This window comes from Terrapene carolina, unplaced genomic scaffold (assembly GCF_002925995.2).
Source record: "Terrapene carolina triunguis isolate 2854851 unplaced genomic scaffold, T_m_triunguis-2.0 Scaffold231, whole genome shotgun sequence".
In the NCBI taxonomy this organism is placed as follows: domain Eukaryota; kingdom Metazoa; phylum Chordata; order Testudines; family Emydidae; genus Terrapene; species Terrapene triunguis.
In genome coordinates this window covers 20,369,922-20,385,488 of record NW_020664582.1, presented here as the reverse complement: position 1 = coordinate 20,385,488, position 15,567 = coordinate 20,369,922, and the positions used below count along the sequence as shown (strand labels likewise).

Here is a 15,567-nt window from a genome sequence, read left to right as displayed (position 1 = left end):
AGACTGTTTGTATCAGCTATAAAGATCAGGTTTTTCACCTGGACCAGAATTGCTTAATCTGATTGTCGGGTTGCTAGGTCGTTAAATCTTTGTATTTCTCTTGGTAAGACACATTTATATTTGTAAATTTACAGAAACTTACCACTAGGTGGCTGGTTGTCTAAGCAGTATTAATAGTTTTTAAGGTTTTGGAGAGCCTAAAGAAATGCGTGTCTTTCTCTTTCCTCTCCCCTCCACCTCTGCATTTGAGATTCAAAGGATGTGCTTGGAGTTAGGAACTAAAGGAAGTTTGGGGGCTGGTGACTTTTATACCCTTTGTACAAGTTTCCAAAGAAGGGTTTGATCTCTTACCAGAATTTTGGTAATTCAGGTAATCCAGGTTTGATTTATCCTCAACAGAATCAAAACAACTGCATATAATGGGGCACAAGGCCTATTCCTCTGCATACCAGACTCTGAATGTGCCCAATTACTGAGTGCTCATGAACCTTTTAACTTCTTTGTGGATAAGGGCTGCTTCCTGGGCCATACTCATTCTGGGGGGAGAACGGGGAAGAAAGTTAGTGAATCCTTCTTGGAGTAGGTTAGGAGGTGGTGTCAGGGCATATGCTGGGTGCATCATATGAGGGACCAAACTGTATCCGGCTCCTTTGCTTTGGCCATGGCTTTTATGAAGACCAGTTTGAGTTAGGAATTTGGATTTGTTCTTCATGGCCCATGCAAAGGCTTTTGATCTCCCTTTCAAGGGTTTTCAGGCCTCTTCAGTCCAAAGATGGATGGGTTCCGGAGGAAACTGAAAACAGAGTAAAGTTGTTGTTTTTTTATAGCAGTTATTCACAGAAGCACATTCTGAAAATCAGTCTCTCCTCTATCAGAGAACAAAATGTCGTAATTCCCTTTAGCAGTCTGTGTCAGGCAGAGCTGCATCCAGGCAACAGATTTGAAGGTAAGAGAACCTGCAGCAGGATTGATAAAACCAGTTCTTTCTGTTTAATTTGTCCCAACTTATTTTGGCATGACATGTCATTTCTTCTTATGCCTGGGTCCTGGAAATAATGAAATGGGGATAATGCCTGTAATGGTACATGCTTTGACACCTCTTGGCTTTCTGTGCAGATTCTTATTAACTGGACAGATGGAGAGAGGGTCATTAACCTCTGTCGGGAGACCGTTTGTGGGACAGGTTCAATGTTAAGACCCTATTCACTTTTCACCTAACTGTGCTAAAAAGCACTATAGTTGATCCCATTGGAAAAGTACAGGCCACCATTAGTGGCTAATAAAACCTTTAGTGGCACGTCAGTTATTTGTCGTGTGGGATCAACTCTGGCCATAAGTTTATTTCTCACAACTGGCAAATGTGAGGTCATGCTCAAGAACAGACAGGGACCTGCATTGTGTATTGAATGCCATTCTTTTGAATTGGAGGAAAGATCTCTCCTATATGCCTTTGTAAGTTTCTTTTGGCCCCCTAAGACTCTGAAGAAAATTTGCTAGGACAGAACCAAGTTGATGCTGATCATGCTAGCCTGGGGATAGCATGCTTGATTGTCAGTGTTGATATGTAATAATAGATAAAGTGCAGCAAATGGGTGACAATACCATATCAGTGAACAGCTGGCAAATCTTATTGCAAGTTGGGTGAAGTGATGTTAAAGTGCAGGAGCCCCACAACAGTTGCAGGTATGTGCACTAACTAAGGTTGCAAAACAGTTTCACTTAACATTTCTCTAGTTGACACAACAATGTTAGCGAAACTTTGCCCAAGATCACACAGCAAGTTTATGGCAGAGCTGGGATTAGAATGCAGGGCTGAACCCCAGTAGTGGTCTCTGTCCACAAGACCCAGTGTTTTGGAGGGCAGAATGCCTTGCATAGTTATGTATCTATAGTGGTCAGAAATACTAAGGCATATTGGATGATTCTACTTAGAAGTGAATATAGAAATATTTTGATACCTTTTTTAAAAGCTTAGAAATCAACTGTTTGGTCAGAGTTAAAGCCACTCTTTAATTGAAAGCAAAATTAATTTATAGAACTTCTCTCACACACAAGCTACAAAAACTACATATTATAATCCTAGTTTGGTAATACTGCCACTAGTTAAGGTTGTCAAATGTTTGTTTGAAGACCCTGTTTTTAGTTGCTTATAATTTTGCTGAATTTCAGCTCTTTGGATCAAAATGTTCCATACTAGATGAAGTTTCAACAAAACGGTTAAGCTATTTCTGAGAAAGGAAAAACAATATATTTTTCTGTGACCCCTATGTTAAATTCTTACAATGGATTAATTAAAAAGCACGAGTCCCTCCATGCTTTCAAGTAGGGATTTGAAGTTTCACGGGGGGGGTCACCTTACTGCTGGGAAAATGGCTTTTCTATCCAGGTGACAATCTGCCCAAATTTGGCTAAATTGTAAGCCTCTGAAAATCTCAGTGCACACATCCTTAGTAGAGGTTTGTTAGGGACTGGCAGCATTAGTTTCCAAGGATTCTGTCTGCATTGAGCATGTGCCATACCAACACAATTTCTGCATGCAGACTGGACTGAACATTCATCATCCTTACGGAGCAACTGAGCATGTTCCAGCTTGGGGGGCTGCTCTGGTAACTGACCGCAAGGAGACAACGCTGCTATGGTTTGTGCTCCCCTAGCTGGTGACAGGTTGGCATGGAGAATGAGTAGATAGTCTGACTTGCTTGATTGTAGTGAGGTGAGGTGGGGAGGGTAACACTGGGGCAGGCTGGTGGTGGTGGCAATGGGAGCAGGGGTATGGAGACAGGATTGGACAGGCTGGGGATCAGGCAGATGGGGGGGGGGATCAGCAGGAGACAGCAGAAGTCTAGCCACTAGAATACACTTCCCTGCAGAACCTAGATTTAGAACCCAGGACTCTTGAGTCCCAACAGTCCTCTGCTGTTGGCAGATAGCTGTGAAACCCAGTGGCAAAGTCTCTTATCCTCCTATTAGGATTTATGTTTATGCTGCAGATAGACACCCCTGGCTGGCCTGTGGCACCTGGCTCAGGCTAAGGGGCTGTTTAATTGTGGTGTAGATGTTTGGGTTTGGGCTAGAGCCTGGGCTCTAGGACTCTGCGAGGTGGGAGGGTCCCAGAGCTTGGCCTGAACCTAGAGGTCTAAACAGCAATTAAACAACCCCTTAGCCCAAGCCCCGCAATCCGGAATATGTACGGGCCAGCGACAGGTGTCTAATTGCAGTGTAGACATAACCATAGTGACTGAAATCCACATACAAGATAAGTCTGTTCCTGTTATCAGTTACCCTGTTAACTGTCTGGGCTGTGGCTCTAAAGGTACCAACCTTGATGTAGACTTGCATGGGAATCTGTGGTTCCATGTGATGGAATTGGTATTTTGCTTTTTTTAAAAGTAGGAAATTATATTCCCCCCCCCCCCCCCCGATTTAAAAGATCTTTGATTGTAAAGTCAAGCAATCAAAAGCTAGAAAATGTCAGAATTAGATTTCTGTGCAACCTTAATTTGGCCCTCTTGTGCATAAGTGTTGTAGTGCAGTAGTTAATTTATCATTACATTCTGTTTTTTCACAGAATCCTGTCTCATTAAGTGCACAGGATGGATGGTGCTCAAGGAATGAATCAGGGTCATGTAGTGAATGAGGCTGTTTGTGGAACCTGTTGTGATAACTGAGCCTACAAATTTACCCTAATTGTAAGCTCAATTGTAAAAAGTATGTGCAAGTTCATAAGTTGTTACAATAACCTGTAATAAATATTGATGGAAAATGTCTCGTTGCTTTCAATAATGCACGTTATAAACTGGTGCAAGAAAACCAGACAGACTAAATTAGTTAAGAGAAAAAGGCCATGTTGATAAAATTCAAGGATTATGTTGAAATCATGTTTGGTAAAAACAGAATATGTGGAACAAAAATTAATTAACCAAAATTGGTGTCAGATATTAGACCTAACTGATGGACAAAATAATGAGGGGATGGGCTGTTCTATCCATCACTCCTTTGTTGGGTTCTTAAAGAAAGACTTTGGGGGGGGGAAGGCAGAATGGTGAGGAACAGATGAAGACTACTGAAGTGAGCTTCATCATGGCTGCCACCTCCACCATCTCCTAGGACCCTGGACTTTTTTTTTTGTCCTAATCCTAAGTGATGTCCTGACCAGACTGGACCAGAGAGAGGAATCCAGATGACTTTGCTACCCCCTACCAGCTCCAACTGAATCCCAAACACTACCTGAGATGAAATGGGATTGGACTTTAAAAATAGCAACTCCAGCTCATCTCAGCTAACTTCTTCTCTTTTCCACAAAAGGACAGTTATTACCAGCTTTGTTACTATCTAAGGCTATGTCTACAGTGGCACTTTTGTTGCTTAGGGGTGTGGGGAAAAAAGACCCATCTGAACGACAAAAGCTTTAACGATGAAAAGCATTGGTGTGGACAGTGCTTTGTTGTCCGGAGCCACGCTCCCATTGACAAAGCTACTGCCCCTCGTTGGGTTGGTTTTATTTTGTTGTCAGTGATAAAGAGCAGCCACACAACTCACCTTACAATGATGTGGCTGCAGTGCACAGCCGCACAGTTGTAAGGTGTGCTGTATAGACATAGCCTAAGACTGTAAAACGGGGGTTTTCCTTCTAAAAACTCTCTCCAGCTAAAAGGGGAGAGAACAAGGGATATTGTTAAAATGAGAGTCTTATTTAATGCTACGTTTTAAATGCTTTAACTATTTTTTTTTTTTTAAATAAAAGGTTTAAAGGATTTTAATGGTATGTTTACTATGCCCTGGTCTACACTACGAGTTTAGGTCGAATTTAGCAGCGTTAGATCGATTTAACCCTGCACCCGTCCACACAATGAAGCCTTTTTTGTCAACTTAAAGGGGTCTTAAAATCGAATTCTGTACTCCTCCCCAACGAGGGGATTAGCGCTGAAATCGACATCGCCGGGTTGAATTTGGGGGTAGTGTGGACACAATTCAATGTTTTTGGCCTCCGGGAGCTATCCCAGAGTGCTCCATGGTGACCGTTCTGGACAGCACTCTCAACTCAGATGCACTGGCCAGATAGACAGGAAAAGCCCCGCGAACTTTTGAATTTTATTTCCTGTTTGGCCAGAGTGGCAAGCTGATCAGCACAGGTGACCATGCAGAGCTCATCAGCAGAAGTGACCATGGAGTCCCAGAATCGCAAAAGAGCTCCAGCATGGACCGAACGGGAGGTACTGGATCTGATCGCTATATGGGGAGACAAATCCGTGCTATCAGAACTCTGTTCCAAAAGACGAAATGCCAAAATATTTTAAAAAAATCTCCAAGGGCATGAAGAAAACAGGGACCCGCAGCAGTGCCACATGAAACTTAAGGAGCTCAGGCAAGCCTACCAAAGACACAAACGGCTGCTCTGGGTCAGACCCCCAGACATGTTGCTTCTATCATTAGCTGCATGCAATTCTAGGGTGTGCCCCTACAACTACCCCACCCCTGTACATGGACTCCTGCAAGGGAGTCTCATGCAACAGGGATGAGGATTTTGGGGACGAGGAAGATGATGATGATAGCGCACAGCAGGCAAGCGGAGAAACGGTTCTCCCTGACAGCCAGGAACTGTTTATCACCCTGGAGACATTACCCTCCCAACCCGGGCTCCCGGACCTTGAAGGCGGAGAAGACCCCTCTGGTGAGTGTACCTTTGTAAATATAATACATGGTTTAAAAGCAAGCGTGTTTAATGATAAATTTGCCCTGAAGACTTGGGATGTATTCGTGGCCAGTAAAGCTACTGGAATGCAGTCAAGCAACATCCGTTCTTTATCTCTCTCTGTGATCTTCAGGAGAGTGATATCATTCAGTCACCTGGTGGAAATAGGGGAATATTATTAAGGGGACATTCAGAGGTGGCCGTTCCTGCTGGGCTGTGTGCCTATGGCTGAAAAGAAATCATCCCCGCTGTTAGCCATGCGGTAGTGGGAGGGGTGAAGCAATCATCCCAGAGAATTGGGAGTGAGTTGGGTTTGTGCTGCACGTTAACCTAAAAACCTTAGCCTCTCCTTTTAAATGGCCAACTCATTTTAAATGGTTAACCCAACTCTCCCTTTTTTCCTCCTGCAGCTGAAAATGTTTCAATGCTACCATTATCATCTCCGTCCCAGAGGCTAGTGCAGATGAAAAGGCGGAAAAAACACTCGCGATGAAATGTTCCCTGAGCTCATGCAGTCCTCCCGCACTGAAAGAGCCCAGCAGAATGCGTGGAGGCAAACAGTGTCAGAGTCCAGGAAAGCACAAAATGAACGTGAGGACAGGAGGGATGCGCGAGATGAGAGGTGGCGGGAGCAAGAGGAGCGGCGGCAGCAGCGTAATGAGAGGAGGCAGGAGGCAATGCTGAGGCTACTGGAGGATCAATCTGATATGCTCCAGCGTATTGTTGAGGTGCAGGAAAGGCAGCAGGAGCATAGACCGCCGCTGCAGCCCCTGTGTAACCAACCGCCCTCCTCCCCAAGTTCCTCACCCAGACTCCCAAGAACGCGGTGGGGGGACCTCTGGCCACCCAACCACTCCACCCCAGAGGACTGGCCAAGCAACAGAAAGCTGGCATTCAATAAGTTTTGAAGTGCAGTGTGGTCTTGTCCTTCCTTCCTCCCCTCCTCTGCCACCCCACCCGGTGCTACCTTGGGAGTTATCCCTCCATTTGTGTGACGAATTAATAAAGAATCCATGAGTTTGAAACAATAATGACTTTATTGCCTCTGCAAGCTGAGATCAAAGGGGGGAAGAGAGGGCAGTTGGCTTACAGGGAAGTAGAGTGAACCAAGGGGGCGGGTTTTCATCAAGGAGAAACAAACAGAACTTTCACACGGTAGCCTGGCCGTCATGAAACTGGTTTTCAACGCTTCTCTGATGCACAGCGCGCCCTGCTGTGCTCTTCTAACCGCCCTGGTATCTGGCTGCGTGTAATCAGCGGCCAGGCAATTTGCCTCAACTTCCGACCCCGCCATAAACGTCTCCCCCTTACTCTTTCAGATATTGTGGAGCACACAGCAAACAGTAATAACGATGGGAATATTGGTTTTGCTGAGGTCTAACCAGTCAGTAAACTGCGCCAGTGCGCTTTTAAACATCCAAATGCACATTCTACCACCATTCTGCCCTTGCTCAGCCTATAGTTGAACAGCTCCTGACTACTGTCCAGGGTGCCGGTGTACGGCTTCATGAGCCATGGCATCAAGGGGTAGGCTGGGTCTCCAAGGATAACTGTAGGCATGTCAACATTCCCAACGGTTATTTTCTGGTCTGGAAAGTAAGTCCCTTGCTGCAGCCGTTCACAGAGACCAGAGTTCCTAAAGATGCCAGTGTCATATACCTTTCCCGGCCATCCCACGTTGATGTTGGTGAAACGTCACTTGTGATCCACCAGTGCTTGCAGCAGCATTGTAAAGTACCCCTTTCGTGGTCCGGTCCCAAGATAGGGATATGCGTTCCATCTATCGCCCTACCACAGTTAGGGAATCCCATTGCAGCAAAGCCATCCACTATGACCTGCACATTTCCCAGAGTCACTACCCTTGATAGCAGCAGTTCAGTGATCGCGTTGGCTATTTGGATCACAGCACCCCCACAGTAGATTTGCCCACTCCAAATTGATTCCTGACTGACCGGTAGCTGTCTGGTGTTGCAAGCTTCCAGAGGGCTATCGCCACTCGTTTGTGAACTGTGAGAGCTGCTCTCATCTTGGTATTCTTGCGCTTCAGGGAGGGGGAAAGCAAGTCACAAAGTTCCATGAAAGTGCCCTTACGCGTGCGAAAGTTTCGCAGCCACTGGGAATCATCCCAGACCTGCACACTATGCGGTCCCACCAGTCTGTGCTTATTTCCCGGGCCCAGAATCGGCGTTCCACGGCATGAACCTGCCCCATTACCACCATGATGTCCAAATTGCCAGGGCCCGTGCTTTGAGAGAAGTTTGTGTCCATGTCCTCATCACTCTCGTCACCACGCTGCTGTTGCCTACTTGGCTGCTTTTGCAGGTTCTGGTGCTGCATATATTACAGGATAATGCGCAAGGTGTTTACAGTGCTCATAACTGCCACGGTGATCTGAGCGGGCTCCATGCTTGCCGTGGTATGGCGTCTGCAGGAGAGCAGAGTGGCAGCGGAAGCGTGACGATGGTTTGCAGCCCTATTGTACGTCTGCTGCCAGCAGCACCCAGGACACAACAGCGGTGGCTGAGCTGAGCGGGTTGCATGCTTGCCATGGTATGGCATCTGCACAGAAAAACGGTGCAAAACGATTGCCGTTTGCTCTCACGGAGAGAGGGGCGACTGATGACATGTACCCAAAACCACCCACGACAATGTTTTTGCCCCATCAGGCAGTGGGAGCTCAACCCAGAATTCCAATGGGTGGCGGAGACTGCGGGAACTGTGGGATAGCTACCCACAGTGCAACACTCTGAAAGTTGACGCTAGCCTCGGTACTGTGGACACACTCCGCCAACTTAATGCGACTTAATGCGCTTAGTGGGGACACATACAATCAACTGTATAAAATCGCTTCCTAAAAAATCGACTTCTATAAATTCGACCTAATTTCGTAGTGTAGACATACCTTATGGTATTAAGCAGGCTGAGGTCTCTGTATATCAGCTGTTCTCAAACTATGGGGAGGGCCTCCCAAGGGAGGCACGAACTTTGTGCTTTTTTTAAGAGCTCTGGGTGTCTGGGGCTCATGCAGAAGGGACGTACACACCTGTTAGGTTGGGATAAAGAGGACAGCTGGAGCATCGCCACCTGGGCTTGGGTTTCCTCCCCTCCCCGCCCATCCGTCACTGGAGAGTAGCGGGGCTCCAGCTGTCAGCCCCGAGATAGCCGTACTAGTGCAGAAGTAAAAGTGGCAATAGGGCGCTAAGTCTGCTGTAAAACGTGATATTGATCAATATCACTTTTAACATTGCCACCCGTCTGTGCTGCTGCTGGTGCAGTGCTCCTTCAGAGCTGGGTGCTGGTATACGTACTGGCAGTTGGGGGCGTAAACTACTACAGACACAAAGGCCTGGTCTACACTAGGACTTTAATTCGGATTTAGCTGCCTTAATCCGAATTAACCCTTCACCCGTCCACACTACAGAGCCAGTTAATTCGAATTAAAGGGCCCTTTAAATCGATTTCTGTACTCCACCTCGACGAACGGAGTAGAGCCTAAATCGATTTTGTTAATTCGAATTAGGGTTAGTGTGGACGCACACCACCGAATTACTGTGTTTAAGTTAATGGGGTAGTGTGGCCGCACACCACCGAATTAATGTGGTTTAAAACCGAATTAAGGTGCTTAGTGTGGCCGCGCACAATCGAATTTATACAACCTGTTTCCCAAATTCGAATTATCTAAATTCGGATTAATCCTGTAGTGTAGACATACCCAAAAGGCGGTCCCAATCAAATAAGTTTGAGAACCACTGCTAACCCTACCTCATTTAATGCAGTAATTGGAAGTTGTTCAAAAATAACTAGCCAATAGATGTTTCAAGTTGTGCAGCCAAAATTAGTGCCTTCTCTTGGATACTCATCTGTAAAACTGGGATAATATCCTCTTTTCTAAGGGGTGTTGTAAAGATAATTTCACATACTTTTAAAGCATTCACACTCCTTTATTGTATTCTGTGTAGGGTTTAAATGGTGTTCAGTAAGTAAAGCATGTAGCCATACCATGAATGACAAGGCTACAAAGAAATATTGAATACCTAGCTGTTCAGTGGACACTGTCCATCCCATGCACTGAATGAGGTAGGCATTCTGTGGAAAAAAATTATGTAATCCTGTAATAAAAACTAGATCCTAATACGTACAAACAGGAAGAATACAGTTGCGCAGACAAACTTAGTTTTGGCATGTCCTAACTTTAGAGGGTTTGATTTTGAAGCTTTAACATTATAAGAGAATGTTTTAATTAATTTTAATATTTATATTGTACTAGTGCTCGGGCACCAATGAGGATCATGGCACTGTACAAAGAGGCACTGATCCCTGCCCAGAAGATTTTAGTGGTTTAATGTGGTCTAATGTTGCCATGGGAATTTGTCTAATATTTTTTGAGTTGCTTGTCTTAAGTTCTCACCTGTCAGCTGAAAGATGAGGAATCGCAGGTGATGAAGGGTGGGTAGGACTGAGTCCAGTTTGTTGAAAAGGAAGATCAGTGCATAATTCTGAAAATGTAGTCTTTTACTGAATGGCCTGAAAGTCTTGATTGTGAGAAGGAATAAAGTAAATAAGCAATTCAGAAGTCTGTGGGGAAACTCTATTTTTTTTAAATATATGGAGATATACCTATCTCCTAAAACTGGAAGGGACCTTGAAAAGTTATCGAGTCCAGTCCCCCAAGGCACTAGCAGGACCAAGTACTGATTTTGCCCAGATCCCTAAGTAGCCCCCTCAAGGATTGAACTCACAACCCTGGGTTTAGCAGGCCAATGCTCAAACCACTGAGCTATCCCTCCCCCTAATCAGTAACCTTTTCCTCCTAGAAATGGTTGAATCAATGAAGAAAGTGGCTGGAATGGATGTGGAGTTGACAGTGGAAGAAAGAAACCTTCTATCTGTTGCATATAAAAACGTGATTGGAGCTAGAAGAGCTTCATGGAGAATAATCAGCAGCATCGAACAGAAAGAAGAAAACAAAGGTGGAGAAGATAAACTAAAAATGATTCGGGAGTATCGGCAAATGGTAAGATCTAGTTAGTGAGATAATTATGTACTTCATTTAAAAATTTTCTTCTGCTAAGGCAAAATACCATTTGACTGTCTGGCCTTGGGGGCTAATGAATCCTAGTTGAGTTCCAGTGGGTTCTCAGGGAGAATACTTGGCTGACAAAAACATTTTACTGATGGTTTAATCAAATGCATGTTGTCTTCCTTCATCGAGATTGTGATGCCTAAACACCCTCTTCCTCCTCCAAATTGCCTTGATATACAGGTGACACGTGACAGAAGCAGAAGAGAAGACTGTTTAGAGTACTCTTGTCAGAAGTTGTGTTCCAAATTGTGCATCTGTTTCAATTAGCTTTCTTGAGGTCTTCTGCTGTTGGTGTGCTGTAAACAAAGCAGAACTGTGATGATTTGCTAATCCAGTTGATTTGCACCTGGTGACAGTGAAGTGTGGTGGTTTTTTTTTTTTCCTGTGAAGTTTCCAGTTATTTCATAAATACAGTTGCTTTAAGGACGCTCTTGTCTCTGTGAATTTGAATTTTCTTCTCTGGGAGAAAGTTTTTCTGTGTGAATTTCAGTCTGACACTTAGAGGAGCTTTAGACTTGGTGGGCTAATTGATTGACTACAGCAGAGAAATGTTGAGGCCATTTTAATAATTTGGCATTACAACGCAAGGGAAAGCAAGGTAGTGGTTTGATCAGGTCTCTGTTTCCAGTCATTTTGATTTTAGTCCTTGTACAGCGGAAGTTGTCAACTGTGGTGGTTGATCTGCTGGGATTAATGAGACATTCTGGTTCTCCTAGTCTCTCTTGTCTTTAATACTGTAGGTGTGTGCTATGCAATTGTATGAATTGACAAGGGCCGTTCTTGGGTGACTCTTCTTTCTGAAAGGTCCTAGACAATAGTGCCAGGCTTATCTACTTTGAGGACACTTGCATGTGAGTTTCCACAGAGTGCCATTTTGTCCAGCATATATTTGGAGCTGTTGATGGCATGGCATCATGTAATTGGTAATAATGGGACCCAAATTATATGGAACGGCCTTCTAAATTTTGTGACGTTGGTGTGACACAGTGAAATTCTGTAGCAGCTTCAGGTAAATTTAAAAAAAAAAAAAAAGCTTTTATTCAAGGAAGCATGAAAATTAATACAATAGACAAATATTCTTTATGATTTTGGTATTATATTCTATTTATTTTATGTTACATACTTTATTTTTTGGCATGCCACAAACTTTCGGTAGACAGTTGAGCATATTAACCAAATATGTCATCACTAACACCTCCCTCCCCCCAAAGGGTGGGTTTTTTTTCATCACGGGATAACTAAAACTTGTTGTTTTTTCTGCAGTAAAAGCATAGAGGAGACAAGACACTGTTGTTTTACTATGAGGTAAACTAGGTCAGGGGTATAGTGCTGATCTTGCCTACTTATCTCGTGATAAAATCTTTGATTTGGAATTGCCTGTAGTAATCAATATCCGTTCTATGCTTGATTATTGTAGAGTGTTCACTGTATGCATGTTTTGGCTTGATTCTGTAACTGGATGGTCAGGAAACATACGGGGGAATACTGGCAATAGTCCTGTTAAGTTACTTGGCAAATTCTGGGTTACAGATGGTGATGTATGCTACATCAAGGAGTACTGATCTGGGAAGTACTTAGCATGGGTCTCGCTGTCGCCTCCCAAGGCATTGTATTAGTGATGTCTAAAAGGGACTAGAGCACTTCTACATGCGCTTGCATGTTCTGCTTTCCCACCAGAAGTCACTATCTGGTTATGTGGGGGTGTGACGAGAGAGACCTGATCATAACTTGTTCTCCTTTACATCCTTGCTCACGTCCATTCCAATGTAGGGGTTTGTGCATGCGCTCTGTGTACCGCCATCGAAAAGTTTTTCCCTCCATGGTATCCGTCGGGTCGGCTCTGGTGCCCCCTGGAGTCGTGCCCTCATAGTGCCAGTTTATAGGGTCCTGCTGCCTCCTGAGTTTCTTCTTACTACCTGTGACAGTTGCTGGAACTTCTGCTCATTCTTGTGTTCACGCAAGTACTTTCCTCAGTGGACTTTGATTCTTTTCCTGTATATAGTTAAATAATAGTGGTTTGTTAGAGTTTACAATTTAGAGTTAGCTAATAGATTAGGCTCCTGCTTACCGGGTTTACCCCTTCCCAGGCACCAGGGCATGCCTCAGTCTCTGGGGTTTTAATCCGTGCGAGGCTTGCCATAAGCCCATGCCAATTAGTGACCCTCACTCTGCTTGCCTTAAGTGCTTGGGGGAGTCCCACCTCCTGTGAGCACTGCAGGATTTGTAAGGGGTTCAAACCCCATATCAAAAAGGACAGGGACCAGAGATTCAAATACCTCCTTATGGAGGTGGCTCTCCAACCCCCCTCGAAGCCAAGTCATGCTGACTTGACACTGTGCATGTCTACCTCAGTGAGAAGTGCACTGGCTTCTCTGAGAGACAGGCAGTATAGCTCAGCCTCTCCAGCACCGAGGAAGGACTCCACATCCCGGGACACTCTGCACCGGCAGGGCTTTCCCATACAGAGGAGGTCTACACCTCACCAGGACGATCTGCACAGATCTCCGTTACCAGTGTGGAGGAAGAAGCAAAGAAAAACAGATGGGGTGCTCCCTAACTCTAAGGCCCGCCGGTCACAGGAAGTTGGCAGAATGAGGGCTGTGTCAGGCCACTTGGACTCAACAGCTGCCAGCCTAGTACCATTGACTCCGGCCCAGGAAAGGGACCCATTGAGTCCAGTACTGTTGGACTCTCCTCTGAGGGAGAGCCATCGGAGTGCAGCTCTGGTGCTTCCATCCACACCAGAAGTGTTCGAGGCAGTAATGGAGCTACTATGCCTCCTTTACTGCTATCCCCCGTCAGGCGTGAACAGGCATCAGAGATGAGCAACTATGGCAACGAGGCCCCACGTGGTGGGGAAAACAGGTAGTGATGTCACGGCACCTGTTGCCTACCTCCTGGCACCGCTCTTGGGCAACTCCTCGCAGTTGGACTCTGAGGCAGAAACTTACACCTCTCTCAGGAGCCCAGACCAGTCCAACCACTGATACCTGATGGCTGATATGGGCCAAGAGTTCCAACCAATGGCCTGATCAGCACAGTTGCAGAAACTGGTGCAATGGCCTCTCTGGAATCCCTGAGCCTTCCATGTGGTCCAAGGGTCTCATTCAAGGAGATCTAACTCCATTGTGTTGGAGCGTACAGCTTCCCCGCCACTTTCCTCAGTACGGGACTCAGGACCCAGTACCAAGCCTGGCACTTAACTTCAGGACCCAGTACTGTGGGATCCTTCAGCTGCTGGAGGACAGGAACAGGGCCCTGTACCTCTCCTAACGTCCTCCTCGCCTTACGAGGTGGTAGTGGGGACTTCATTTGCCCCTGCTCTGGACAATTAAAGGGCACCCCAGGAGCTCCTCAGGAGAGTAGCCCAAAGCCTGGGGATCCAGGTAGAGGAAATCTCGGAAGCCTCCCATGCCCTGGTGTACATCTTGGCCCCTTCGGGACTATCGAGTGGCTTTGCCTCTGAACGGTGCCATTCTGGAACTCATTAAGGTGCTGTGGCATACTCCAGCATCCTTGCAACCCACTGCAAAGAGGGGCGAAGAAAAGGTATTGTTCCCCAAAAGGGGTTTGAATACTTATACACCCATCCTCCTCCAGGGTTGCTAGTGCTGTCAGTGGCAAATGAGCAAGAGAGGCAGCGACAGCAAGGATCTACCCCCAAGGCCAAGGAGCTGGATCTCTTTGGCAGAAAGATCTACTCCATGAGGTGGGGCCTCCAACTTCAAATCACCAACCAAGAGATGTTCCTGAGCCACTATGACTTTAATTCCTGGGGCGCAATAACTATGTTCAAGGAGTTACTGTTATAGGAATCTAGTGCCAAGTTCTAGGCTATGGTCGAGGAGGCCAGAGCAGTGGCAAAAGTGTATCTGCAAGCAGCATTGGTTGTGGTGGACTCTGCTGCATGAACCGTGGCTTTGGCTCTGGTCATGAGGAGAAGCTCATGGCTACAGGCCTCGGGCCTCCCATATGAAGTGCAGCAGACTATCCAGGACGTCCCTTTCGAGAACACGTCTCTCTCTTTTCAGAGGAGACACTCGAGCTCCACAGCTTAAAGGATCCACCCTAAAGTCCCTAGGACTACACACCCTAGCCATCAAGGAAGCACTTTTAAACCCCAGCCATTGCCCTGTTTCTACCAGCCTCAGTCGAGGCAGGATTACAGTAAGAGGCAGGGTACGAGCTATAAGAGGAGGCTGCCTCCCCAGTCCTCGTCTGCCCACAGGGTTGGGCCCACTAGACACTTGTCTGGGTCTAAACATGCCTTTTGAGGGTACGCCCGAAGACGTCGTTCCAGGACAGTGTCTGGATCTCCCCTCCCCAGTTTTTGTGGACTGGTAATCCCACTTCTATTGGGCGTGGACACAAATCATCTCAGACTGCTAGGTGCTACGTGCAGTAGAACTAGGATACCCCCGGCAGTTCAGTTCTCCCTCCCTGTCCCTCTTCAGGGACCCTTCTCATGAGCGACTTCTAATCCAGGAAATGCAAACGCTCCTGCAAGTGGGAGTAGGAGAGGAGGTTTCTCTGGAGCTAAGGGGCAGGGGGTTTTACTCCAGTTATTTCCTAATCTTGAAGACCAATGCTAGTCTCAGACCCATCCTGGACCTGCAAAACTTCAACAGATTCATGCGGAAGCTTAAGTTCCTCATGATTTCCTTGGATTCCATTATCTCTTTGCTGGATCCAGGGGACTGGTATGCCACCCTCGACTTGAAAGACGCTTTATTTTCATATCTCAATCTTCCAAGGTCACAGGAGATTCCTCTGATTCATTGTAAACCAGGTA

At 46.0% G+C, this 15,567-nt stretch overlaps 1 protein-coding gene across 2 annotated transcripts in view; it reads left to right on the top strand.

Annotated features, from left to right (window-relative positions):
* YWHAE (tyrosine 3-monooxygenase/tryptophan 5-monooxygenase activation protein epsilon) overlaps positions 1-15,567 on the top strand; it is an 81,383-nt gene that overhangs the window by 12,904 nt on the left and 52,912 nt on the right. For both annotated transcript variants that reach the window (XM_024194395.1, XM_024194396.1), the window contains exon 2: positions 10,507-10,706. In XM_024194395.1, the coding sequence (XP_024050163.1) occupies positions 10,507-10,706 (200 nt within the window). The remainder of the gene's footprint in view (positions 1-10,506; positions 10,707-15,567) is intronic.